The 25,335-nt window shown below is 42.1% G+C and overlaps 1 protein-coding gene across 9 annotated transcripts in view; it reads right to left on the bottom strand.

Moving 5' to 3' along the window:
- Positions 1-25,335, bottom strand: part of SASH1 (SAM and SH3 domain containing 1) — a 230,628-nt gene that overhangs the window by 21,814 nt on the left and 183,479 nt on the right. For 6 of the 9 annotated variants that reach the window (XM_033097474.1, XM_033097496.1, XM_033097466.1 and 3 more), the window contains 4 exons: positions 13,191-13,323; positions 7,600-7,946; positions 2,102-2,176; positions 449-592 (listed from right to left, as the gene is read on the bottom strand). In XM_033097474.1, the coding sequence (XP_032953365.1) occupies positions 449-592; positions 2,102-2,176; positions 7,600-7,946; positions 13,191-13,323 (699 nt within the window). Of the gene's footprint in view, positions 1-448; positions 593-2,101; positions 2,177-7,599; positions 7,947-13,190; positions 13,324-13,489; positions 14,230-18,170; positions 18,533-25,335 lie in introns of those variants that run through there. The other 3 variants (XM_033097512.1, XM_033097522.1, XM_033097470.1) reach the window with 3 other exon arrangements.

Below are 25,335 nucleotides of genomic sequence, written 5' to 3'. Positions count from 1 at the left end.
GTGCTTCTAGAACAACTCATGCTAAAAAAGTCTGCTGCCTAAGAAAACGTAAGTATCTTCTTTAGGTTTGGTTCTGGTGACATCCATTTTGTGGTAAGGGATTTCCTTTTAGAAAATACAGTCCTTCCTTTGTGCTCAAATTTTAGTGCTTACTGAACTAAAGAATAATCATTTTTTTCATGTTTGTGTTTTCTCTCATCTGTACTAGAAGATAAGCCTGCGTTTTGTATTCCCAGCACCAAGCACAATGCTAGTATGACCTCAAGTTTCTTAGTAAATGTTTGTCGTATCAAATGTTTGTCTACATAAACCCAGCATGGTCCTAGAGCCAGGGTAATGCCATGGAATACACATTTTTAAGTACCATTTATAATTTCTGACCGACCATCCTCGGCTTTCCCTGCTGTCAGGAGTAACCAAGGGGGCTTTTTCCTTGGCAGTTGCATACCTGCTCAGAGACAGAACTGCTGTATTTTTTAGACATTCTCTTCCTCATTGTCTCCTTCACTGATTTCACCTTTTTTCCCAGAGAGATGCGGGAGGCAGTGGGTGATTTGATTACTTCCTTGTATACAAAATCTCCTTCTTTACCCTGCAAAAAAAAAAAAAAAAAAGTTATACGTACCTTGAATCACAGAAAATGAAGCCCCAAAACAGCTTTTATTATTCAAACCATTAATGTTCTACCTCTCAGAAAAATACTGGCATCCCCCAGGATCTTGAAATTTTTCCTACATTAACTCGGTGCTCTGTTATTTATCCTTTTGATAAAAAATTAAAAGCTACTCACTAAGACGCTTTTGTTCATTTGTTTAAAGTGGGATGTGAGTTACTTTTTATTTTATTTAATCTGAGCACATTCTTCTCCTATTACAGTTTTTTCCCACAATTTTAAATACCCAAGGGAATACATTTCACCACTAAAGAGCAATTCAAATGAATCAATGTTCACATAATCCCAGCAGTGGGGAACAACGAAAAAGACCATACTACTGAATCACATAGGAAATAGTAAAAACAAAATGGCAAATTTCAGTCATTACAAGTCCAACATCTGTGGCACTGTGCGTGGTCCACCCCTAAGTGTATAAATTTCCTTTTCTGGACAAGTTAGACTGGGGTCACCTCTCGTCCTATGTTTCACCTAAAACAGAAAACAACTTTCCCTAGAGAACGGAGAAAAAAATCTCATACTTTCATTTTGTAAAAGTTTGACTACAGAAAATTATTGGTTTATGAATCAATACAACTTGATATCCAAATAATACAGTTTTATTCCTTCAGGAAATTCTCAAACACTTCGAAAATCATAGATGGGTGTTTTAGCTGATACATGATCCTAACAATACAAGCATGGAATCTTAATTTCACACTTTCCTCTCAATATGCCTAAGGGAAAAACAAAACTGTATGTAAAATTCACCCACACCCCTGGGGCCTTCGCAAGTAAAGGTAAGGAGCAGAACTTGTACAGCACAGCTGTGGCCTGTCCCGAGACTGTGACCCAGAAGAAGCAGATTTGAGGAGGCAGTAACCCTGGCCCTCAAGAATCTGGTTTGCTTTGGCCCCAAGGAGACTGAGTTCATCCCAGGATACCCCAGATCAGAAAAACCTAGGCTTAGTCTGTGGCTATGTACGTGACTTATGATAAGACTGGTTGTTAGAAATGCTGGTACCTACTCTTGAACCCAAATCCCAGGGCTCCACCCTGTTGCACTACCTGAGTATGGCAGTCAGGTGCACTTCAAACTTGTTTGAACCAAATGCACGCGTGCACAAATGGCTGAGACCGTAAAAGCCAAACTCATCTGGGTTTGTGACCTGGAGAAAACTGGAAGCAAAGGCATTGAAGGAATGGTGCTACAATAAGCAGAAAGATGGAGGCCGAGGTGGTCATCATTCATTCCGCATGGAAGAGTGAAGCATATCTAAGACGGGTCAAATAGGGCTTCTTTCCAAATATGATTTAGGATCACCTTTAGGAAAAGGTTACCCAGTATCAACTCTCAAAGATACTAAATGTGAAACTATGTCAACCACGTGGCTTGATTATGAACCTCTTACATTCCCTCTGATGTATTGGGTCAGAGTTATTACTCACCATTGGGTCAGAGTTATTACTGCCAATGTGCAGAGAACGATTTGTCAAATCAAACCCTCCAAAACTGCAGGTTCTCTGTGGAAAGGAGAGGGCAGGGCAGGAATAATCCAGTTATGCTTAAATCAGCCAGCAGTGCACCAACCCAACACATTTCCCATCTGCAGGACATCACTGAATCACAAATATGTTACAGGATGAAAGTAGGAAACGAGAAATGATGAGGAAAAGAATACATGATTCATGTTCAAAGCAAACTTTACTTATTTAGCCATTCCACAGGCCACTGGGACTGTGCCTACACCAGAGGTCCAGAATCCCCTTAACACGCAAAACCCAAGTGGTTAAAAAAAATACAACAATAAAACCATCCATGCGCTAAGTACTCTAAGACTCCCTGTCTCTTAGCAACAAACATCACATCCCCTCCCAGTCCTGGCTGCATACAGTAGTGGTAATAAGGGAATGTGTATTAAGGGATCCATCTGCCCAGAAGGGTTTTAGAAACCCAGGTCTGAAACCCTACAGCTCTGTCACTGACAGCAGGCTTTTTGAACAGACTCTTTTTTGTTTAGTTTTAAATTACTAAGAAAGGGGAAATTAAGTTATGTTTACAATAGTCCAATCAGACAAGAGGATTACTCACTCATTGCTTTCCTGACCTAGCCCAAAATCCTGGTAACTTTCCCATCTAACTTCCCTACTTAATTATGACCCTTTTTCTCAGAGTGTATATGAAATGAAGACGTCACATTTACCCAGAAAGAAAAAAGTTGATTCAGTGACTGTCTCTAACCACACCCCTTGGTCTCAATAGGAAAAGCACAGATGTTATAATGAAAACTTTAATGCGCTTTCAGTTGGTTTCAAACTTTATGAAACTGCTTATATTTCAGTCTTTTATAGTTCCCAGAACTTGGTGTGAATTCCCTTTTATTTTTCTAGAAAAAGCTACTCAAGGACCATTTCCACAACCCTCCCCCAAAAAATCTGTAAGACAAAAGAGAAACTCAAAGTACATTAATTCTTGTTATAACTGATTATCTTTTTAAGTAACCAGTAATAAAAGTTGAATAGCAAATTTGGGTTCCAATATTTTGTGTTATCTGTTTCCCGGAGAACTCTAGTTAATGCTACTAAATGGAAGAAATGAATATAAAGAACAACGTATACTATAAATGCTGCTTATTTAAAATAAATGCACTTTATATATATATATATACACACACACACACATATACATACATACACACATACATACATATATATTAATTCAACTGAGAAAGAAACACCCAGGAAGGAAAATGCCTAGGTTTTTGGAATCACAGACATGGATCCAAATCCTGGTTCTGCCACTTACTTGGCTGTGTGAACATAGGTACTTAAACTCTCTGAGCTTTGGTTTCTTCATCAGTTAACTATTACCTGTATCATATGTTTAAACACTTCTAGCACACTACCTGGCACAAAGCAGACACACTCTGAATGCTAGTTTCTTCCATTACTTCTCATTAGGGCTACACTGAGAACTGTAGCTTGTTGCAACAATTGTTATACCAGCTTTTCGGTTTGGCCAACATTCTAAATATGCAAATGAAGTGCTAGAGCTTAGTCCTGGGCCTTACACTCTGGGAGCTTCAATTGTAAAACCAGAGCATCCCAGGAATGGGCCAAGAGGTGAGAGAGAGCAAGTGTGGCAGAAAGGAGGGCCAGGAGACGTGTAAGTGGTACAGGAGGCATTTTGGGGTCACCAACATTCAGGATGTCACATAACTGTTCTTCACCTTCACCAAAGCTGTTGTTGCCATTTTAAATAATCTATCACGGCCATGATTTCCAGTGGACATTATCCTAATTTTATATTAAATATAAATGGGCAATCCTATTTCCCTTATGGTCAACTTAACTAGACTTAATCTGTTCTATAAAAACAGAAAGACCTCTTTATGCAAACACACTCACCAAATCCTCTAACCTAGCAACAAGCAATGCTATGACCACCTCTGCAAGCTAATTTTTAACACTAATGCTTTCTTTCCAGCTTATAATGCCAAATAGATTTTCTCACTTTTGCAAAGGTAGTGATTTTATTCTAGTTGTTTTCCTGTGACTCAGGACTTCACAGACATAGTATGGCACCCAGATGCCTCATCATTTCATGGCTTTTGCACTTCCCTGCTTTAAATTCCAGCATCAACTGCAACACTGGAGCCCGGCGTGTTATGTCTGATGCACATGAAATAACTGACAAAGAATTTATGTGGAAACTATAACTGTAATAAATTAGAAGCTCATTCATGTCTTTGTGTACCTGCCGTATGCATTTATTCCTAAAAGCTTAAAGAGTGGACTGGTTATTTTAACTACCAACTAAAACCTCTCCAAGTGATATGCTAAGGTACCTGGAACTGATTCTTCTTAATGTAGAAAGAGCAAAGAATGTAACAATGAACATTGCTTGAACTAATCTCTAACTTTTTCAGTAATATCAAATAGTTCATGAAGCACCATTCCTTCAACAGAAAAAAAGACATCGCAGAGAGAACAGGTAAAGAAAGTGAACCAATCTTTGGCTTTGGGGATCTACCTATATGAAGCCTAAATGAGGTTTTCTAAGTTCATAGCTCTCCTGTGTAGATAATTATAAGAATGTTTTACACAGACGCTTATGGATGAGGGAAGCCAGTCAATGCAATGGTCATGCAGTTGAAAACATGTTTGTTGGGGGTTTTTTTAAGGGAGGGGGAGGTTGAATTTTAAAAAAGGACAAAATTCCAAAATGTCATGCATGGCTGTCCCACCAAACAAAAATTCAATGACCAAATAAAAAGCAAGACAAGTGACCATTTGCAGTGAATACAAAGCATTATCATTTCCCTGAGGTTTCATCAAGCAAATATGGCATTCTTTTGAAAGAGGAAAAAGATAAAGGTTGAAGATTACAGGAAACTGTGCACTTTTGGATAAAATGAAGGGGACATATGACAAAGAGAATGGAAAAAGCTTTTTAAGTAAGCCAAGCAAAAAAATTGTCTTAATCCATTAAAGACAAAAAAAGCTCTTTCTGTTGTTAAACACTTATTTACCCTTACATTCTCTGAATAATTAAGTTGTTTTCCTGATTGCACAACTAGACTTACAATAAAAAGTACATGCAAATTTCTAATTTAGCACTGAATACGTACTTCAACAAGCATTAACACTGTCCAGCCCCAAGCTCATAGTACCTTAAAAATATTCAGTCTCGGGCTGACACTTGAAATAGAGATTACATGGTGCCACTTTTAAAGGGGGGACAGGGGGACGTGCCCAGATGTCCATGCTAAGTGTCAATGAAGAATTAATCATGGGCCCACAATGTTAATTGGCACAAATCTTAGAAATAATCTTCTGGAAGAAAATCTTGGTAAAGTAATATCGTTAACCTGGTAATAAACAATATGAGGGTCACATGAACAGTTCAAGGAGCTCAGTATGGAAAAATTATCAGTATTACATGATTGAAACTCATTGAGCTCAGTCATCAATGAACAGAAGAGGTGGATCTGTTCTATCAAGGTCATGTCAAAATGCACAGAGACAGATAGCCTGAGCAGACTACTTCTAAAGGGAAAAAAGCAATTTACACCAAGATTGGTTAGCCACAAGTATTTTACGAAAGATTTGTGGGTAAGAACTGAATGAGTGAGAGAAAGAATTGTTATTTTACAACAAAAACAAAACCACCCTAAATTATCGCCATGATGTTGAAAGAAGCAGAAGAAAAGTTATTATTAATAGTATTGAAAGTGCTGCAAGACTGATATGAATGTGAAAAGATGAAAAATTAGATTTAGCAAGAAAATCAATACTTGTGGGAATATTTGGAAAACCTAAGAGCTACGGACAGACCTAAGGATCCTTTTAGAACAGAAAACGTCATCTTAATGATGGCACTGGCCAATCAGTCTCCATTTCCACAAAAGCAGAACTTGACGGAAGTTAAATTACAGTAATCATCTGGGGAAGAAAATCTTGTTCATGAGTGTGGAGGAAGCCTGGAAAAGACCCTACAAGAGATTAAAGTAGTCTATTCCTTCAGATCTTTAAAAGGGGACACGGCCACAGTCCCCCGAGTGGATTAACCAGGGCACCAGGGGACAACAGGCCAGGAAACCCACAGCAACTGCTCTCTCTGCACCATTTTATATGGGCTATTGTGCAAACTAAAAGTTGGGTGGGAATTCCAGGGGCAAAATACCTACATTCTCAAGTTTATAATAAGTCATGCCCTGAAAATAAATTTTACAGTCTCTAAAAATTCAGTAATACAAGTGAAAAACATTTTAGTATTTGAAAGTAAGCACCTTATTCCTTGCTATGTATATAAGAATCTACAGAGCCGTGGAGGACATTTTTAGATAGTGGTCTCTTTGATTAAGAAGATAAGTACATTAACTAGACTTAAGTAAAAGAAAAGCTCTAATTATTTCCCCTTTAGATATAATTTTTTTTTTCCCATTTGCCTCTACTAACAAAAGAAACGTACCTTACACAGTGTTTTCAAATCACCAAATTGGTGACCGTGATGATGGCAATCTTTCCGTGAGCTAGTTCCTATTGTTTTAATTAACTAACAGAATAAGCATCTCTTTTAGAGGCAAAATATCCTGTTTTCAATCAGCTTCTTTGAGGTCAAGTGACGTGGTGGCTGGGAATCAAGACAGCCACTCCTAGAGGGAGGCCAAACCCCACCCCGCTCGCTGCAAGCCCTCTGGATCAGCGTCAATGTTTAGTTTTAATGAAAAATAGCGCAGCTTCAACTGGCTAGAGGACAAATGGAAAAGGAGAAGCCATCACCAAATGAAAGTAGGGTTAGAAAGCTGAGATGATGGTGGACTGGACCCTCCAGGCATGAAGTTATGAGTAGGAGAGAGGGGAGGATGGCAGGCTCCACAGGGGAAAGGCCATAATGCTTGACTGCACATCACAGAAATGACAAGGCCATCCTGGTGACCCTCTTTGTGACTCACGGACTTCTGGTGGATTCTCAAGAGAACCCTTTTAGTACAGCGGTCGACTGTGGCGGCCCACTTCCTCTTTGCCTCCTCATCCTCCTCCAGCAAACACCTCCTCAGGTCCTGTTTCTCAGCCTTGCTCAGGGTCCTGTCTGAGGCAGGACGCACTAGCTGGGTCAAGTTCAGGTGGCTGTACAGGCTCCGCTCCACCACGTAGGTGATATTGAACTCGCTGACCGAGGGGCGCCCGCGCACCCTCCTGCTGGGGACGCCGCAGCTCCCTCCCCCTTTGGGCCTTTGCCGAAGCAGCTGCAGGTCACAGGTCATGCTGTTAACTCCTTTTCTGGAGGGACGCTGGCAGAGAAAAGCTCTGGAACATGAATAATTAGTATCCGTCTTCTTCAAGCGGATTTGCTTCCGGACACTCTGAACCTCCTCCAGGGACACTAGAAGGTGGTGCCTGCGACGGGGGTTGTCATAGAAGCAAACACCATCTGTACTTACCCCGTGGCTCAGGGACCCGAGACCTTTCTTCATCTCCCCCTCCGTGAGGGAGCGAGAAACCTTCTGGGCCTTTTCTTCTTCTGGATAGGAGAAAAATGTCCCCATCTTCTTGGGAGGCTTAATGAGGCCTCGACCCTCTCCTTTGCTGAAGGTTTTGACCAATTTCCGGCCAGCTCCCCAGGTATCCAGGCTGCTAGATGATGGAGAAGTGGTGAGAGAGTCTGAATCATCTTCTGGTGGTTTTTCAGGAGAGCCGTCAAAGAAAAAAGGCTTCTTGTGCACTCCAGAGTAAAGGGCGGCCCTTTCATCCAGGACCGGGGAATTCTCAAACACAGGCTCCTCCCCGCCTGGAGAGGAATCAACAGACATGGTCAGCGCCTCCTGTAAACATTCCTTTGCATTCTCTCACAGATATTTCTTTACAACTCCCCCCCCCCGACTCAGCAAAACATAAACTAGTCCATGCACAAACCTCAGTGATCCCCCTGCCCATATCACTTATCCTCTTCATAAACCTGGCTCCCACTTAAGTAAATGTATCCGAAAAGAAAACAACCAAACTCTGCAAATGTAGGGTCTCACACAAACTGAACGTTAGAAGCTTTCGGATGTGTTTTTTTCTCCTTTAAATATCTTGGTAGACCAAACACCTTAACAGACCTATTAAAAATGCCATTTGGAAAACCTAACACAGTCATTCATTACCACAATCTTCCTTATCATTTATTAAAGATAATGACCCACCCCAGTTTGTAAGTGCAAGCCTCAGAAGCTAGGAATCAGAATCTCTCCCCTTCTAAAAGGCCCTCCCTGTTGAGTCTGCTTGGCTTTTTATACTTAGAGTGTGATGCCATTTTTATACTTAGAGTACATATGCCATTTAAGCAATGAAATCACTATGGGAGTTTGCGTTTAGAAACACAAACGCAAACAGGTACAGGAAGGGCTGTACTTGGCAAATGCAACTGACAAATGCGACTGACAAATGGTCCCAAACACAAAAAGTGAGGGAATTGGGGGATTCCAGCCAGACTTTCTCGTCAACTCAAGCCCTGCTAGGAGCAGTAGGGGCATTTAAGGGCCTGGACACGCAAGCAGCCCCATCAAGTGTTCCACTGGGTCTCAAGGATTCTAGCTCTTGAAATCTTTGCTGGAGCCCGGTATGGCACCAAGCCCTCTGGAGCCCAGTGGGAAGGTTTGGACTGGCTGGCAGAAAAACTGAGTTCTTTTCTGCTTGTGTGATGTGAACAGATGTGAGAAAAAAAAGTAGGTCAAATTGTGGGTGTAGTTGACCCTATCTGGCTGTGTCCCTTTAATTATAAGGAAACTTTTGAGCACCAGTGGCTTTCCACCAGCTGAATTGTCAAAAGGAAAAAATACAAAGTTTCCTGGAACGGAGGAATGGCACTAAATATACCAGCTGGGACAAGGGTGCCAGCATGTAGTTAAATGTCAGAGATAAAGGGAAAGGACTGCTCACTTCAGAGAGGGGAAAAGATGAGAAGATTGGTAGCAGTCCTTTAAAATTCCAAAAGTTCCTTACTTTTCCAATTAGTGGGAATTACAGTTACCAATATAAGGAAAACAGAATGACTGCTACCAAATACAACTCAAGGTTGACTTTGAAGTTAAGGAGATGGGGGAGAGTGAAGACTACGTCCAGTCCAAAGGTCTCCACAATTGGCAGCACAAATATAGTCCCTCCAGAACTATTCCTGGATCTTTCAGGAGAGTTTAAAATTAGGGTCTAGGGTTCTGACAGGAATATTTGCCTATCACACCAGGGGCAGTGTGTGACCATCATGAAAGTTTCCTGCTCTTTCCTCAGGACATGTGACTGATAAGGCATAGAGACCAATGGTCCCTCTGTTGCTGGAAGTCAAAATGGAAGCCACCTCTTCTAGATACAGTCTACTCCCCACTTCCAGGAAGAAAGAAGTGATGGAGCCAAGTCAAGAGGCACAGCCTGGTGGTTGAGGCAGCCCAACAGTAGACTTCTCTAGAAAAGCAGTCCAATCTCAGATCGTGGCTTTACACGTAGCCCAGGTGTTCACGAAGGCATGCACAGGCCCTTATCTACCCACAGTCCTACGGGGCTTTGGGAAAAGTCAGGTGGGTTGATTGAATATTTTAAGGAACTGTTGCTCAGCAGGGGGTCTGGACATTTTCTGGACTCTGACTTAGGGTTGTCATCAGAGATTCCAATACTTCCATGTCACATTTGAGTTTGGAACCAGCTGGTACACACATATCCACGACACATGTAGCTCTACTTTCTGGTTCTAGAAGTTAGCGTCTGGGTAAAGAGTGTGGAGGGAAGTGTGGCAAATATTTCCAAAGTGGCCGAATCAGCCTGTGCTGAGGGCAGGCCTCCCGTGGCGTAGGCTCTTCTGTCCGCCCGACCCAAGGCCTGAAATCCCAGCCTGGACTCAATTCCTCCCGTTTAAGAGCATTACTTCTCCCACTCTCCTCTGACGTGAATGTACAACTACCCTACGGAGAGAATAACATTCAGGATGCACTCACTCCATCGTCTTTTGATCTGCTCTGCTTCACGTATTGACCTTTACCGATTCTATTCAGTGGAGATCAGAATAGGGAAGGAAAGGTGATTTTGACAGGAGGTGGGAGGTAGGCTATCGGATGACTTAATGCCAGGAACACAGAGTTATGCCCTGGATTCTAGCCCTGGCTCTGCCGCTCACCATCTCCATGTCTTTGGGCAATTACTTCAATCTCCAGGTCTCTGTTTCCTAACCTACAATAATGTCTACCTATCTTAGGCACATCTACTACAAGGATATTGAGAGGATAAAATTAAATGAAGAGATATGTAAAGGCACTTTATGAGGTGAAAAGCACTGTATAAGAGCGAATGATTCATTATCAGGTTACAGATAAGCTGGAACAATGAGGGAAAAGGACGAGAGGGTACTGGCTGCAGGAAAGACACAGACATGAGCAGATGAGAGGCTTACGATTTAATATTGTCTAGAGTCATCCATGCCCCAGATAAGGACTTGGAACTCCAATTACAAGGGTGAGACTGGGTGAAGGATTCTAACTCTCCAGGCTTTTCCAAGCCCCCGAAGCTGCAGGGTGAGGGAGGGCGCGGGAGCAGAGTGGAGGGCCAGGGTGTTAGAGTCAGGCTGCCCAGACTTAATTCTGGGTCTTGTGCTGGCTGGCTCAGCAAACTTCAGTACACTGCTTCACCTCTTGGTGTCTTAGTCTCCTCATTTGTGAAATGAGGATGGTATTAGTCCCTGCCTGCCTCTGATGGCTATGCTGAGGATGACATATTAAAAGGAACATAAAATCTACAGTGTTTAGGCAAGGGCACACACAGAATTCTCTCAATAAATATTCAGACAACTTAGTATTGGCACAGGCATACAGGAAGTCACAAGGGTCCCATCTTTGAAGGTCCAGGGGCAAGGGGGACACGTTATTGGGAGTATGAATCTTTACCGCTTTGCAGAAGGAGGGGCCAAAGTAGCCAAGCACCAGTTCTTTTGCTAATGCGGAACCTCAGAAAGTTCTGTTATGCAGGGGCTGAAAGGAGTTCTAGTCTAGCAGGGTGATACGGGCCAAACCCACAGCAGATGCCCTGAGCTGCACAGACACCCGGGACCTCTTCTGGCAATATCAATAGGCCTGGTCAACAGCACCCCAGCTCTCCAACCCATCAGACACCAGAGGTGTAACCTGGGACTCAGCTTCCTGAATCCATCATCCAGCTGAGACACCTAATTCATATTCAGATGAATTAAAGTTCAAAATAAAAAATCCATGTGGTCATTACCTTTTACCCCAGAGCTATTACTTTTGGTGTATTTTTCCTTTCTTTCGACTATGTCTCTCAGAGTTGGTTGAATTGATTTATTCTGAGATGAATATGCAAGGTAGACTATTTCGGTGTTTTTACAAATGTTATTCCAGTGGAAAGGTGCCCCAACACACACCGGCTATCACGTAGGAAGGAGGTGACGAGGTGATAGACCCAATACTAAGTCCTCACTAAGTACTTCACGTTTATGGATAAGACCCATCAATCCAGTTGAGATACTGCAGATTTAATTTGATCAAGTGAGCATGACATTTTACTCATGCTAATGTGGTGCCCCCAAGGTTCAACGATGGCAATTCCATATGGTTCTAGTTAACAATACCAGTTGACACTGTATGTGTGATTTCAGTAAGAGCTGCCACGGTGAGAGTAAAGCAGGCTATATAGTCTATATTGTAAAAACCACAACTGGCAGGTAGATATTAAAGCTTCCAAAGGTAAAATCAGCATTGTACCCCAAAGCACATAGAATTCCCATATAAAAAGACACCCAAATGAAACCCTGGAATTAAACACAACTCTAAGTTTATGAAATTGCTCGTGAAGCAGATCTTTCTCTCTCTCTTTCTCCTCCTCCATCCCCCCTTCCCCCCTTAACCTCCATTCTCCCACAGTAACCCCCTTTACCTTCAATATTCCTCTAGGGGATTTAAACTGATAAATAATCACAACAAATGAAAATAAAAAACAGGAACCCTTCATCTGTGTAAATAAAGCCAAGTCCCGTTCCCTCCGTGACTTGATTTTCTGTGCAACAAAAAGGACTCTACAACAAGAATTTTTAATCTACATGTTATGTTAAAAATTTGAAATCCCTCATTATGTAGATGTGAAATTTTAACAATATGCTTTTCGGGGTGTGTGTCTGTATGTGTATGTATATATGTATATATATATGTATATGTGTGTGTGTGTGTGTATGTATGTATATATATATATATATATCTATATATATATATGTTCTTTCCAGTATTTTTTCTAATTCACTTATCATTTTCCAAACAGGAAATCTTATTCTTTTACTTTATCTTTTTGGAAGAATTTTACAAGATGCTGTAAATGCACATTACTAACAAAAAAGGGAGACAAATCCAGTTGTGATTTAAACTGTCATAATTACACTTCAAAGGTTAACTATTCATTCCAATAAATCCAAGCTCTTATCCCTTTTGACATTATTGCTTCTTCCGACAAGTGGCTTAGCCAGCAATATAGCTCTCAAAGATTCACTTAGGACGAAACGTCCTTAAAGCCCCAATTGAACTGAGACTTGAGACAGTTTACAAGAAGAACAAATCACCCCTCAGAGGTCCAAAAGGATATTAAGTGCCTTGATTGTTAAATGTTTGTTTGCGATGGATGTGTATCAAATTTCCACTAAATTCACTGGGCAAGAACCACTGTCCTTTTGGGGGCAGAGGTTTACACGAAGAGGAAGTTATAAAATACAGTTTATATAAAATGATATAAGCTCAAAATTCAAGCTATGCCACACCTTGAGAAGATTTCATTGTCATATACTGGCCAGTTCCTATCTTTGTACTATGTAAATTACTAAGCCCCCGAATCCTTCATCCTATAACACGCTGAGGGTTGCCCTGCTAACATGCAGACCCAGTTCTCCTTCTGCCAGCTTCGCCAGGACTCAATCCATTTTCCATGTGAAATCATATTCTTCTATTACAGATAAACGGACCCTAAATGGCTTACATTGGAATAAGCAGGGTGGAGTTTGCTTTTTTACCTTCAGTGCTGGGCTTTTTCATGTCTTCTACCCTGATTAGTTTCTTTCTCACTCTGCGAGTGGAGTTTACCAGCTTGTGTAACCTCTTAAACTTCACGGACTCCTCGGTCTCATCATCCGATTGTTCTCTTGACTGGCAAAGAAACAAAGGAAAAGTTAATCAGAGAACATGCCCCGGAGTTTTGCTCATGCAGCCCATTGCAGCCTGCCCTCACTGCCAGTCTGAAATTTGGAAGTTCTGCAGCTGAACTTTGGGGAACCAACAAATTTGCCCAACAGGTTCATGAAACTCCACCTACCATCTCAAGGTCTAATGAGTGCAGAGTTAGGTCCTAAGCAACACAGCACACACCCTTGCTTGCCCTTGATGGGCATATGTTGCATTCGTTTCAGCTACCTCCCGGTCCTCTTTCAGGAGAACTCCACAGTACTCTCTCCAAGGCTGGCCCTGCAATTCCAGTTTCACTGCCGTGGTTTGGGCCAGGCTCTCATCTGTCTGGCCCATCAGGACTTGCTGTTTAAACGCGGTCACCAACTACTTCTCCAAACTAAAATTCTGTTGACTTGTTCCAGTCCTCCCCGAAAATCAAAAACAGCAGGGCAGGAAAAAGGAAGAGATGCAAAAAAGTCGCCTTCTGTCTCACTTGTTAGGACCGTCTGCCACATCTCAGCCATCCCTTCCGCCTCTCTCAGCTCTTTCCAAGAGCTCACAAGGCGAGCATTAGGACAGCCCCTGCATTCCTCCAAGAGGGACAAGGGAAAAAGCTGACCTTTTCAGCCATACAGCACAGTCCATATTCCCCAGCATCCCATTTCATTCTGCAGCGATTCAAGTATGCTCAGCCCAGCTGTTTTCCCTCAAGTATCCAACATTACAGAGAGAGAGAAAAAAAATTCTCTCCGCAGCAGTGACCCAGGCAAAAAACAATCCTTTCCTTGTGAACAAAATCAGGGTTTCGCTTCCAAGTCCGCGCCAACATTCAATATGCAGCTTCCTCTGTTTTATCTGTTCAAAATGTGAAAACGCAAAAGAAGTCTCCACGGAAATAGGCTGCTGCACGGCCTGGGGCTCAGGCATTCCCAGGGGAGCAGAGCCTGGCGGAAGTGCGCAGCCGCCGGGCACACCCTAGGCCGCTGGGGAGCAGCGCCAGCTAATCCTGCTCATCCAGGCAACAGCCTTCTCTCCATTTCCTCAAACCTAGTTCACGGACAGAGTAGGCAGAGAAATGCCTCAACTCAAAACCCAAAACAAACTACATCTCTGAGCACGAGTCCAATATGGATACACCCCCCCACCCCGCCATGCACTCATTCATCGTAACTTTATAGACAATAAAATCGGTAGGTGTAAGCAAGAGTGAGTACCAAACAGTTCAAGAGGAAACGAGGTAGAGAGTAAATGAATTAGGCATAAAAACAGTGCATATTGTGAGTCCATAAATATTTCCGAGGCACTTTGGCTCTAGGTAAGGGATAAATACCACTCAGTTTCCCGCCTCTGTCCTTCCACTGGAGCTCCCAGCATGGAGCCGCTGCACTTTTTCTCTGCATGACTAAAAAAAGCAAATGCACTCACTAAAGAATACGTATCATAACCCACAAATGAGAAGTCACTAGACAGGGGTATTTCCTTCCATGAGGTGTATCAATGTCTATGTTCAATTTTTCTAAAATTTCTAAGTGAAATGTTGCATACACATTTCAGAATTAAAGTTAACTACTGGTTACCTGATAATCAAGAATGGAAATCGGAACCCCAGGTAATGGCAGAAGGAGGCTACATCATGCTGACAATAATTAGGCTTAATGCATTTGGTCTAAAATTCAAAATGTAAACAATTAGAATGAAATAATAAATATAGCTCCTACTCTATAAGGACACTTAGTCTAGTTTGAATTTCGTTTTTACTTGACTGAATTGTTGAGGTGCGAAGAAACGGCTGGAGTGGTCAACCAGAGCAACGAGAACTTGGTTACCTCTCTTTCTGGGTAATCGGCATCTGAACAAAACCACAGTGCATGGAATTACACACAAACATTTAAAAAACATTCTGCCTTCTTGATGAATCTCAAAAGCCAGGCAATTCTAATAGAAGAATCAACATTAGATTATAGAAAGTCTGTGGAAATACTAATGGGACAAACCTAGAATTATGTCTATAACACTCACATTAAAAAATTCTGAAGTCAAGTGAAAATGAAATGAGCACGGGTTGTTTACAGTCAAAATACCAGAAGGTACATTAGAGGAAGAAAATCACTGATGTGTATATACTTCATACCTAGCTGGGGGGTGGCGGGTGGTGGTGGTGGTGGTCTGCATGGGCGTGCGTGTATGGGATGGGGGAAGTAAAAAGAGAAATGGGACATAGAAAGAAATAGTACAAAAATCTTGAGTCCACAAAGACACAAATCATATGTAGGAAACGAGCCATCAGAGGGAGCTTTTCCGGGAGAAATCAAAATAGTTAAACCAGGACAACAGATTGAAAGGCCATGAGTCTCCCCACTTCACCCCCCAGCCCCCGAGTCCTAATTTCCTCTGCCCAGCTTCACTGTGGTGAAAAATAACATAGTCCAGGTACTTATTTAATTGCTTTCACATGTTCCATCTATTTTTGAGAAACAGGAGCTCTTTAGAACTTTGAACTAAGGTTATTTTAATTTTTATTTTAAAAAATGAAGAATTTGGAGGTGTTTGCCTCTGACAACTCACAAATCATAGCAACCAATAACTTTCTTTGCATTATCATGTTTTGGACACTAGAGAAGACAGATGCAGCATAATTTATATGAAGAAAAATGTGAAATAAAACCAAAGTCACTATATATGTGCATTTTATTTATTTCTTTTTATAAATAGAAAAATCTCCTGCTAAGTAGTCTAGAAGTTACTGCAGTTGAACAGTGTATCTCAAGATGCTTTTGATTGATAGAGAGGTGTTGACTTCTCACTTCCTTCTGAGTCCAGAGGAAAAAGAGTTGTGAAATATTTGCCTTTAAAAAAATTCTCTCCAGCTGTTTTAACGTAAAGACTCTGTAAAAGGCACCCATTTCTTTTAAACTTAAATTCCTTTAGGCTTATTACAACTTCTTTGTTTCATATCTCTCCTTTTAAATAAGCATGTGCCACTTCCCAAATGCTAGAAATAACATACACTTTCATTCAGAAAATACACCCCCAGAAACGGGGGTGTGAGAATTAAGAAAAAAAATTTTTTAATTAAGAAATTTTCCTACGTGGAGGAACTTTGTAGAAGATGAAGGAAATCTGCACTGTATATAAAATGAATGATTGATTCCAAGAAATAAATTCAGAACTATTATAAAACAGATTTTAAATAAACTACCGTGAAAAAAAAAACAGTATCTATTTATACACATTCAAATATGAGATGGTCTCTTCTCCCCTTCCTCCTTGTCCTGCCGCAAGGTCAGAGTAATAAAATAAAATTTTAACTTGTTCATCTTCTAAATGAGAAAGTAGGAACTCAGTTTTATCTATATAAAACCCCCACCTCTAAACCTTTAGTAGAAAAAGGCAATTAATATATCCCACCAAAGGATGTGGAAAAGTGGATTTACAATATTGTAAATAGAAACATTTGATTTCCAGCCTCTCTCTGCAGATTTTTCCACCAGAAAGCCCATATGGCTCAACTTTTAATTACTTTGGCTAATACTGTATGTAGTAATTCTGTGGTGAATGCTTAAGTGTTTCATTTCTGGTTTCCAGGGCAACATTACATCAGATTGCAGACAGCTGGCTGGCTCCACAGTTTTAAACCATAACAAAGTGACCAAGCCAAGACACAAAACTATATAGGTGCTTTAAAGAGAGAGTGCACCACTGCCTGCCAGGGTGCTGAATGAGGAACCTATGGGGCCAGTTTGGCTTGCAAAAGAGGGTGGAGCCTCCTTCCTTCTCAGCTTCTTTTGGAACCTGTGGGTCCTTGACACATCTGCAGTGTTCTAATAGGAAAGACGTGGAGCCAGCGTGGAGAACTTTTTAGAACACAGCTACACTTAAGAATGCTCAGAAAAAAGGAACACAATAGCCTCTGGAGATACAAACATTTGTGCGCTGGAGCAAACTAAAAGCGTCCCCTCACTGTTCAACGTAAGCTTGTCACTGCAGGTCAGTGACACTGCACCCTGTAAAAACAGTTCTTGTGACTATGATGCAATAGAACAAATGCTTTCCAAAAGCTGCGTGGCACACTGGTGCAGGCACAGGAGTCATGGGCTTATAAAGAAGGTTAAACTGAACTTGCAAGGAGTAACGAGAATCCTTCTGGGGACCGCTTGAGACCATGCTGAGCACAGGAGTACAGCTGAGCCTTTTGCAGAAACACATTGAGCTTGCTTCTCCAGCTCCAAACATCCCACATGCTGTGTCAATTAACAGCCATTAAGTCAGCCTGTCTCCCCCAGAGCCAGCACATAACACTATATTTAAGCATTTCTGAAAAGTATTCTGAAATTGGAAATGTATTCGCTTGTGAAATTCACACAGCCAATCCTGATTAACCCACTGAGTAGCAGACACACACGCCTCAACTTTCTACTAGGTCTGCTTTGTCAATCGCGTTAAATTTAAAGTTAAGAGAAGGAAACCAATTGCTGTAGGTTCATGAAAAGCAACCGGCAATGCTGTGTGAAGTCCTCCGCCCCGAAAGCCTCCACAACTGAAAACGGAGCCCCAACCCCTGTACACTCAATCCCTTGCATTCTCACTTTATTGTCAAAATAACATTCACTTTTCTCCTCCAAAAGCGATGCTGCCTTATTATTTGGTGAGCAGGCTAGGAAAGAAGGCTCCGAGTTACAATGTAGAAAAGTAAACAAGGGAAGGACAAATCTTGAGGAATTTGAATAGAAAAGAGCGAAGCATCATAGCCAGAAGCAACCAAGAGCTTTTCTTTGAAGTGACAGAAAGCACATTTTTCCTTTCACATTAAACAGACCCAGAGAACTTACCGGTTTCGGCATTTAGCAGGCCTAAGGGGCAATTTTGAGCGCGATGGGAACCCCCACCCCCTCCCCACTTGGAGAGCGTCTTCACTCCTGTTCCGTCAACTCTATAATCTCCAAGTGACGATTAGGCACTTCGGGAACATGGTTCCTTTGGAGTTACATGATCAGACAGGCTCCACCGGCACAGTTTAGGATCCGACGGGAAAAAAAGTGAGGGCACTGGATTCAATTAGCGGCTCTCTGCTTGCTGACTGAGTCCCCAGTTACTTGCTAACTGCATAACTTGTAAGAAAGGCATAAGTCATCAGCTCTAAGCAAATCTCCTATTCACCACAAGGAAAAAAGGGAGTGTTGTACGTGGCAAACAATCCCTGTTTTCACTGACGAAGGCTCCCTGACCTCCCGCTGGCCTCCGGTCCTTAATTACTGTCTATGGAATTCCAGAGAAAGAAAAGAACGCGAGAGAATCTGAGCAAACCCTGACCAGGACGAACCCTTACAAGTGACTGAACTTAAAAAAGATCTCTTTTGCAGATATTCTTCTCAACACCCCCTGAAGGGAGTTGTCTCGATTGAAAATAGACAGCCTTCCAATGGCTATTTTTGAAATTGCTGAATTAAAACTTATGATTTTGGTTTTCTCCTAAAGTTGTCACTTTCTCTCTGTCTCTCTCCCAACTCCTTTTTCTATTTTCACCACGAGAGTCAATGTAGGTTGTTTCCCCTTCACTGACACTTCTAAAAGTGTCTTAACAAATTGTTCCAACGATCGCATCAGAGCAACTGAGTTCTCTTGTATTCTAGAAAGGTGAGCACAGGGAGTACGTCACAGATAATCATTTAATTTTCTCAGGGGTGTCTGGGGAGCAACAGGCACATGCTGGTACTTAAACAGAACATCGTCTAAGCAAGACAGGACTGAAAACCCCTATGAAGTGTCCTAGGTTGCAAGCCCTGTGTGTCTTTTCAGGGTTATATCCACTGAGATGAGAAAGCCATGGGTTCCCACTGCCCAGTTCAGAGGCCCATTCCTAAGTGCTTCTTTTCCTTGGGTGGGTCTTTATTTATGCAAAGGCCCCTCTCTTGGTAGGACATTACACAACAGAAAAACACTCTCTCTTTTTTTTTTTTTAATCACGAAGAGATCCCAGGCTGTGAAACAGACCACCAGAGCTCACCTCGTTTACCTGGGTGCCTGTTCTTCTCTTTCCCTGGGCTCCTGCGGCATCTCTCACTCTTCAGCAAGAATCTCCCTCTCCCCCAATTTTCTGACCCAGAAATGGATCCTCCCACCCCTTATGGAATTTCCTATTATTTCTGCCCGCAAAGGTTCGCCACACCTTCCCTATCCTGCCTAGTTCTCCATTTCACAAATCGGTTCACCAACACCATCTCTGGTTTCACACACACCCCTTCCCACTGCCACCTGAGGGCCCACATGTGCCACAAAGTGTGGCAGGTGCTTTCCCGATGCTGTGCTGCCAACTCTCCGATAAATCAAACACTCACACTCCCAGGCACTGTGCTAAGTATTTACACGTAGGAGCTCTTTTCACAGACAGTAAATGGTGGGGGCGGAACGTGAGCCTTTGTGGGTTTGCTCTGCATGACCCAACCTCTACGTGGCTTTTCTTCACCCAAGACTGACAACCACATTGCATGCAACGTTAGGCTTAAAACTCCTTACAACTGTCATTAGAAGTCCTTGGTTGAATCTGTTACTTGAAGAAAACGAAGAAAATGCGGACGCCCCAATGAGAGTAGGGGGAAGAGAAGAGGGAAGCCCAAAGCTTCTGGAGCCAGGGCTGAATTTCCAAGTCCTCCAGCACAGGACTTCACTTCTCAGGGTCTCCGTATTCCTCTACGCAAATTGTGATGATAACATTTATCTCCAAGTTTGCTGTTTTAAAAAGTGTATTATGTATCATCGACAACGAAAGCTCAGTAGGTGCTTATGACATCTGTGGTGCATTACTGAACGGACTTCATACAAGGTCTGCTTGAATTCTTACAAACTGCTGTTTGAAGTGCTATGTAAATAGGGTAGGCAAGGAAAACATGGGAAAGCTAGAGATATGGCCAACCTGGGAGGCTAGGTCTGGACAGGTTTAGAATCAGACAAGATTCTGAGCACAATTAGGAGCAGGAACGCTGGAGATGGGCAAACGTACCCTTAATGACACCTGTGAACAGCCTGTGACCTTGGGCGTGCTCCTGAACTGCTCTCATTTATCAAACAGGCAAACATAAGCCTCCCATGGTTCTTGAGAAGATGAAAGGAAACCTTGAACGTGAGGCTCAGAGCCTCTATCACTGTGGGGTCCTCGGGACGCTGGGCCAGGACTTGAGCCAGGCAAGACCTATGAGGAGGGCGGAGGGGAGGACACGCCTAGTGGTTCCCCCAGGGGCCTACTCCCCCTGTGTACCCCCTTTTCACTGTCACTGCCCCCACTCAGAGGATGACTCAGGTATTTATGGAGATCCTCAATGTAGGGCGTTACGTGGGCACCCAACAAGGGCTTGTCCTTCAGAAGACACCAAGGTCACAGGGCCAGGGACCATGCCCGCCCCCCTCCTGGTGTGTACAGTGCCCAGTGACGGGCTCCCCCACAGTGGGCCCTCCCTACCTGTGTGTGCAATCAACATGGAATGAAGAGGTTTAAACTCTCCAGCCCTGTAGCTCCCAGCCCTTGCTGTGTATCAAACTGTGGAATACTGGAAGGATCAGGATGGGCCAGGTCACCCTGGGAAGCTTCTTGATGGAGGGAAGGTGGAAGCAGTGGGGACAAATTTCATGAGGAGGGGACACCACTGGTCTTGTTCATTGATAGCGAACTTGAACTTACCTGGCACACAGTAGGTGTGCAAATTTGCTGAGGAGATTTCAGCATTTGACTCCTACACTGAAGATTTGTTCATCAGCTCCTCAGGACAACATCTGAAGGCTTTATCATGGAATATATGATGCGGCATGGTCAGAGCCCGACGCTTATATCCAGTTTCTGCGTATGATATGCTCCACTATGCAGATACTACAGTGTTTCCCCGAAAATAAGACCGGGTCTTATACCGTATTTCCCTGAAAATAAGACTGGGTTTTATATTAATTTTTGCTCCAAAAGACGCATTAGGGCATATTTTCAGGGGATGTCTTCTTTTTTCATGTACAACAATCTACATTTATTCAAATACAGTCGTCATCTTCTTCTGGAACATCGTCATAAGGTACTAAATGTATCCATCTGGCTGATCTTAACTGGCACTTGTTTTGGGGGTAGGTCTTATTTTCTGGGAAACACGGTACGTGGAAAGGGCCTCTCATAACATGGTACGTGGAAAGGGTTCTCATTTTTTGAGTTCCTCTGAGCATCTCAAATACCTACGCTCTCATGTGCCTGCACACCTGCAGATACCTTTTGTTGGAAAAATCTCTGCCCACCCCTACCTCCTATGATATAGCCCCATATGTCACCTCCTCTGGAAAGCCTTCCTGGACTTCATCCTCATTTTCCTTAGGCTGTGTGGTTGTACAACCTAAACAAACTTTATCATAGGACTCAGCATAATATGTTGTAATTACTGTATTACTTAAGCCCTTCACTAAAACTTCATGAGGACAATGAGCAATGTCATGTTCATTTCTGTGCCTGTATTTTGGTAATATTTATTGTGTATGTTTGATTACACATGATATATATTTAATTATAGACAATTTGGAAAATGCAGAAACACAAAATAGAGAGTAAGAAATCACCTATATTCCCCTACTTGGATAGAAAAATTAGTAATATTTTCACTTATGTCCACCCACTTGTTACACACACACACACACACACAATACACTCTTGTGTTTCTATGTTTTGTTTTGTTTTTACAAAAAAGGATGAGCTCATGTTCTTTAACTGCTCCCCCTCCCAAGGTCACCATGAGGGTCCCCAAAGCCTCCCTCACATGAACACACAGTGTAAGTAGAAACAAAGTGTTCACTTATAATTGTGACCCCCATTGAGATACACTGCTGCCCAAAAAGGTGTTCTTTAGAGAAACCCTGGAGCCCTCAATAAATATTGTTCATACTGTTTTATACCCTGCATTTTAAAATTTTGAACATGTTCCTATGTCAGCAAACATTCAACAACAAAAACATATTAATGATTCAACAGTATTCAGTCACAGGAGTATACCACAATTTATTTAAATACTACCCCCATCATTGGCTATTCGCCGAACACTTTACGGTAAAATTTCTAACACATCTAATATTCTCTTCTTTAGAATATATGATTAGATTATAGAATTGGTGGGTGAGAGAATAGGCATCTTCAGATGTTTTGATACATATTAACAATTTGCTCAGCAAAAACTTTGTGTTATTTTTGAAGCTCATAAGTAGTATAATAAGAGTATCTATTTCTTCCACACAATTGCCAACACTGAACATTACAATATTCTTTTACACTTAGATATGTAAAAATAGTATCTGTTTGAGCTAAATAGAAATTTCCTGAATGAAATGAATGAATGAATGAATGAATGAATGCAGTGAATCAAAGTATTAGGAAGAGTGAAGTCTAGAAATATAAGTAAGCTGGCTTAACGTGGACTTGAAAGGTTATAGTCTAGAAGTCTGGGAGTCAAATGAGAGCCCAAGAGAAGTTCAGAAATATGTTCATATAAGTCAGCTGTGATAAATACATAAGAGGAACAAAGAGATAGACACAGGCTTGGGACATGGAAGGACACCCCTCTGGCTGGGAAACAGAGACATGCTTCAGTGAGGGGAAGGGCACTTGCCATGGGTTGGGGGCATTTCCATGTTCCTATATGAGCCTAGACATCCAGTATTTTGGTGGCTCGGTGGTCCCACCCTTTCCCCTGACCTTAGATGCCTGCCTGTCTGCTCAGTCAAAGAAGAGCTCGGCTGCTGCTGCTGCTGCCTTTACAAACAGTCTGTGACACCAATCAGCAACAGCTTTAGGCCCTCCTCTTCACCAAGCTGGATTTCATAATCTCTCCAACAGGCCCGATCTCCTTCTACTGGGCCAAGAAGTGATGCATTCAAGGTCACTCCCTACCTTAAGGGCATATTGGCTCCGGGTGGGTAAGTTCCAGATGAGCACTGTTGGGCCATGGCAGGGGACTTCCAGTCACAGCCATCACAGGTTAATGTTATTCTTTGTGTTTATAAAAAAAATGTGCCTTGCTCTTGAAAGAAGCCAGAATTACTTTAAAAAGTGTTTATGAGTTGTCAGAGTAATAAAATATGAAACACATTGTGGTTTTGTGTTTTGCTTTGTTTTTTTTTTAATTTCACAATGGAGTCAGGGAAGGACTCATCTGTTTAGTAAGAAATATTTTGCTCATTAGCTGGTGACATCATTGCCCTCTGAAATTAGAAGATTTTTGTCAGCATATGGAAAAAAAATGAGATTCCATTCTTCTCCCTAAGGTACAGTGTAACACTGAAATAATCTCTCCGGCAGTTTCAAAATTAACTAGTTGTCGCCAGATAGGAAGAAAGAGGAGGAAGAAGAGACGAAAGAGAAAATAATTACATGATACTTTTATCTGTAAAACGTGTGGGAGAATTTGAGGTAATATTACCATCCCCACAGGGGGCAAAGGCTTGTTAGTAGTACTTAATTCACTTAAGAAACTGTTTTTAAAAACGGTAAGACAAAGGAGCAGCAAATGGATGCTACCTTCCGCAATAACCTCTACTCTAATCCTTAAATTCATGAACTTTGAATTGCTTTTATTCCCCCTTAATTAATGTTGCTACTTTTCCCATAAGGAGGAGGGAGGAAATCTAAGACCTCAGGAGTTCTACAGCCCAAGTGTAGAAAAACTTAGAATGCAGGGAACCCCACCCACCCACCTTAATTCTACAAGTTGCTGTGGAGCTTAGAACATTTCTTTCCTTCTCCTGAAGAGGGTAGGGAGAGGTAAGTGGAGGAAAGAGAACTGACTTCCTCTTCACTCTGGAAATCTCCGGAAGATTTTTCACCTTGCGATGATGGCACCCTGCCCATAGGTCAGAGAACTCTGTTCATATAAAATGGTGAGCTAAGGTAACATAGAAGTGTTGGGAAGGGAGTCAACAGTGTGACCCAAAGCCAATCTATGGTGTCGGGCACTAATGCAGGCTTCAGCAAAATCCCAAACCCACTCATTCCCAAGAGCACTGGTTCTCACACAGTCCATGCCATGGAAAAAGGATGATTCAGAATAGGGCTGCCAAGTAGGGCAATGACATATGTGTGTGAGGCCCTAGTTTCTGGAGCTGATGGAAGTTTTCATCCCAGAAGCGGTAAGTCTCCTAAGGGATTGGGTGGTATTTGCAAAGTCAATTACTCTTATGGCATCTTAGACTGACGGACTCATGGATCAGGCATGATGACTTCTTAGACAGGGCTGCCCAACAACCCTGCCTAGGCACACGATGGTGTAGAAATAGAGAGAACTGAGGGAGCCCCGCGGCACGGGGGGAAGGTGTAGACTCTAAGTCGTTTCCTCCAACCAAAACTTAGGCCACCAGATCAACACAGTCATGTGCTGAAGCCGGAGGCGGGTGGTCCAATATTGCCTTCTAGAGCCACAATCTGCAACCTTACCATTATTCTCCTCTTGTTTATAGAATAAATAATAAGCAAATTTACTTCAACTCAATTGCTTCAAGAAGGAAATACACTTCCAAACTCTAGAAATCTACTAGGCTGAATCTTTGTAAAGGAATCATTTAGTGCTCGAAAGGATGTAGTTATCTGATTGGCAAAACTGTCAGGTCTGTGATGATGGCTGAAAACTGAACCTCAGAATATCCTTCCCACAACAATGAACAAAATAAGCAACAGCTCCCCCTAATATACACATAACTAAAAACGAATGAAAATCGTCTGCCAAGAGTAACCAAACAGGAAAGGTACATAATCTAATAAACTTTAAAACTCCATGATCAAGGTAAGAAACAAATTTCTGAAGACCAGTGAAAAAGGCCCTCACTTCTCCAAAAGCCAGACTGGTGGGCACCTTGAGAATTATTTCATATAACCTCAAATCTGGAAGGAAGCAAACCGCGTGGATTTTTTATCTTTTTCTGATCTGGGGGCAGTGAAAATTACTTCAGGAGAATAATGAGTGAAAAGAAGGAAGGTCAACAGTAAGGCTG

This window comes from Rhinolophus ferrumequinum, chromosome 3 (genome assembly GCF_004115265.2).
Source record: "Rhinolophus ferrumequinum isolate MPI-CBG mRhiFer1 chromosome 3, mRhiFer1_v1.p, whole genome shotgun sequence".
In the NCBI taxonomy this organism is placed as follows: domain Eukaryota; kingdom Metazoa; phylum Chordata; class Mammalia; order Chiroptera; family Rhinolophidae; genus Rhinolophus; species Rhinolophus ferrumequinum.
The sequence above is the reverse complement of the archived record's forward strand: the minus strand, read 5'-3'. Positions and strand labels throughout refer to the sequence as shown.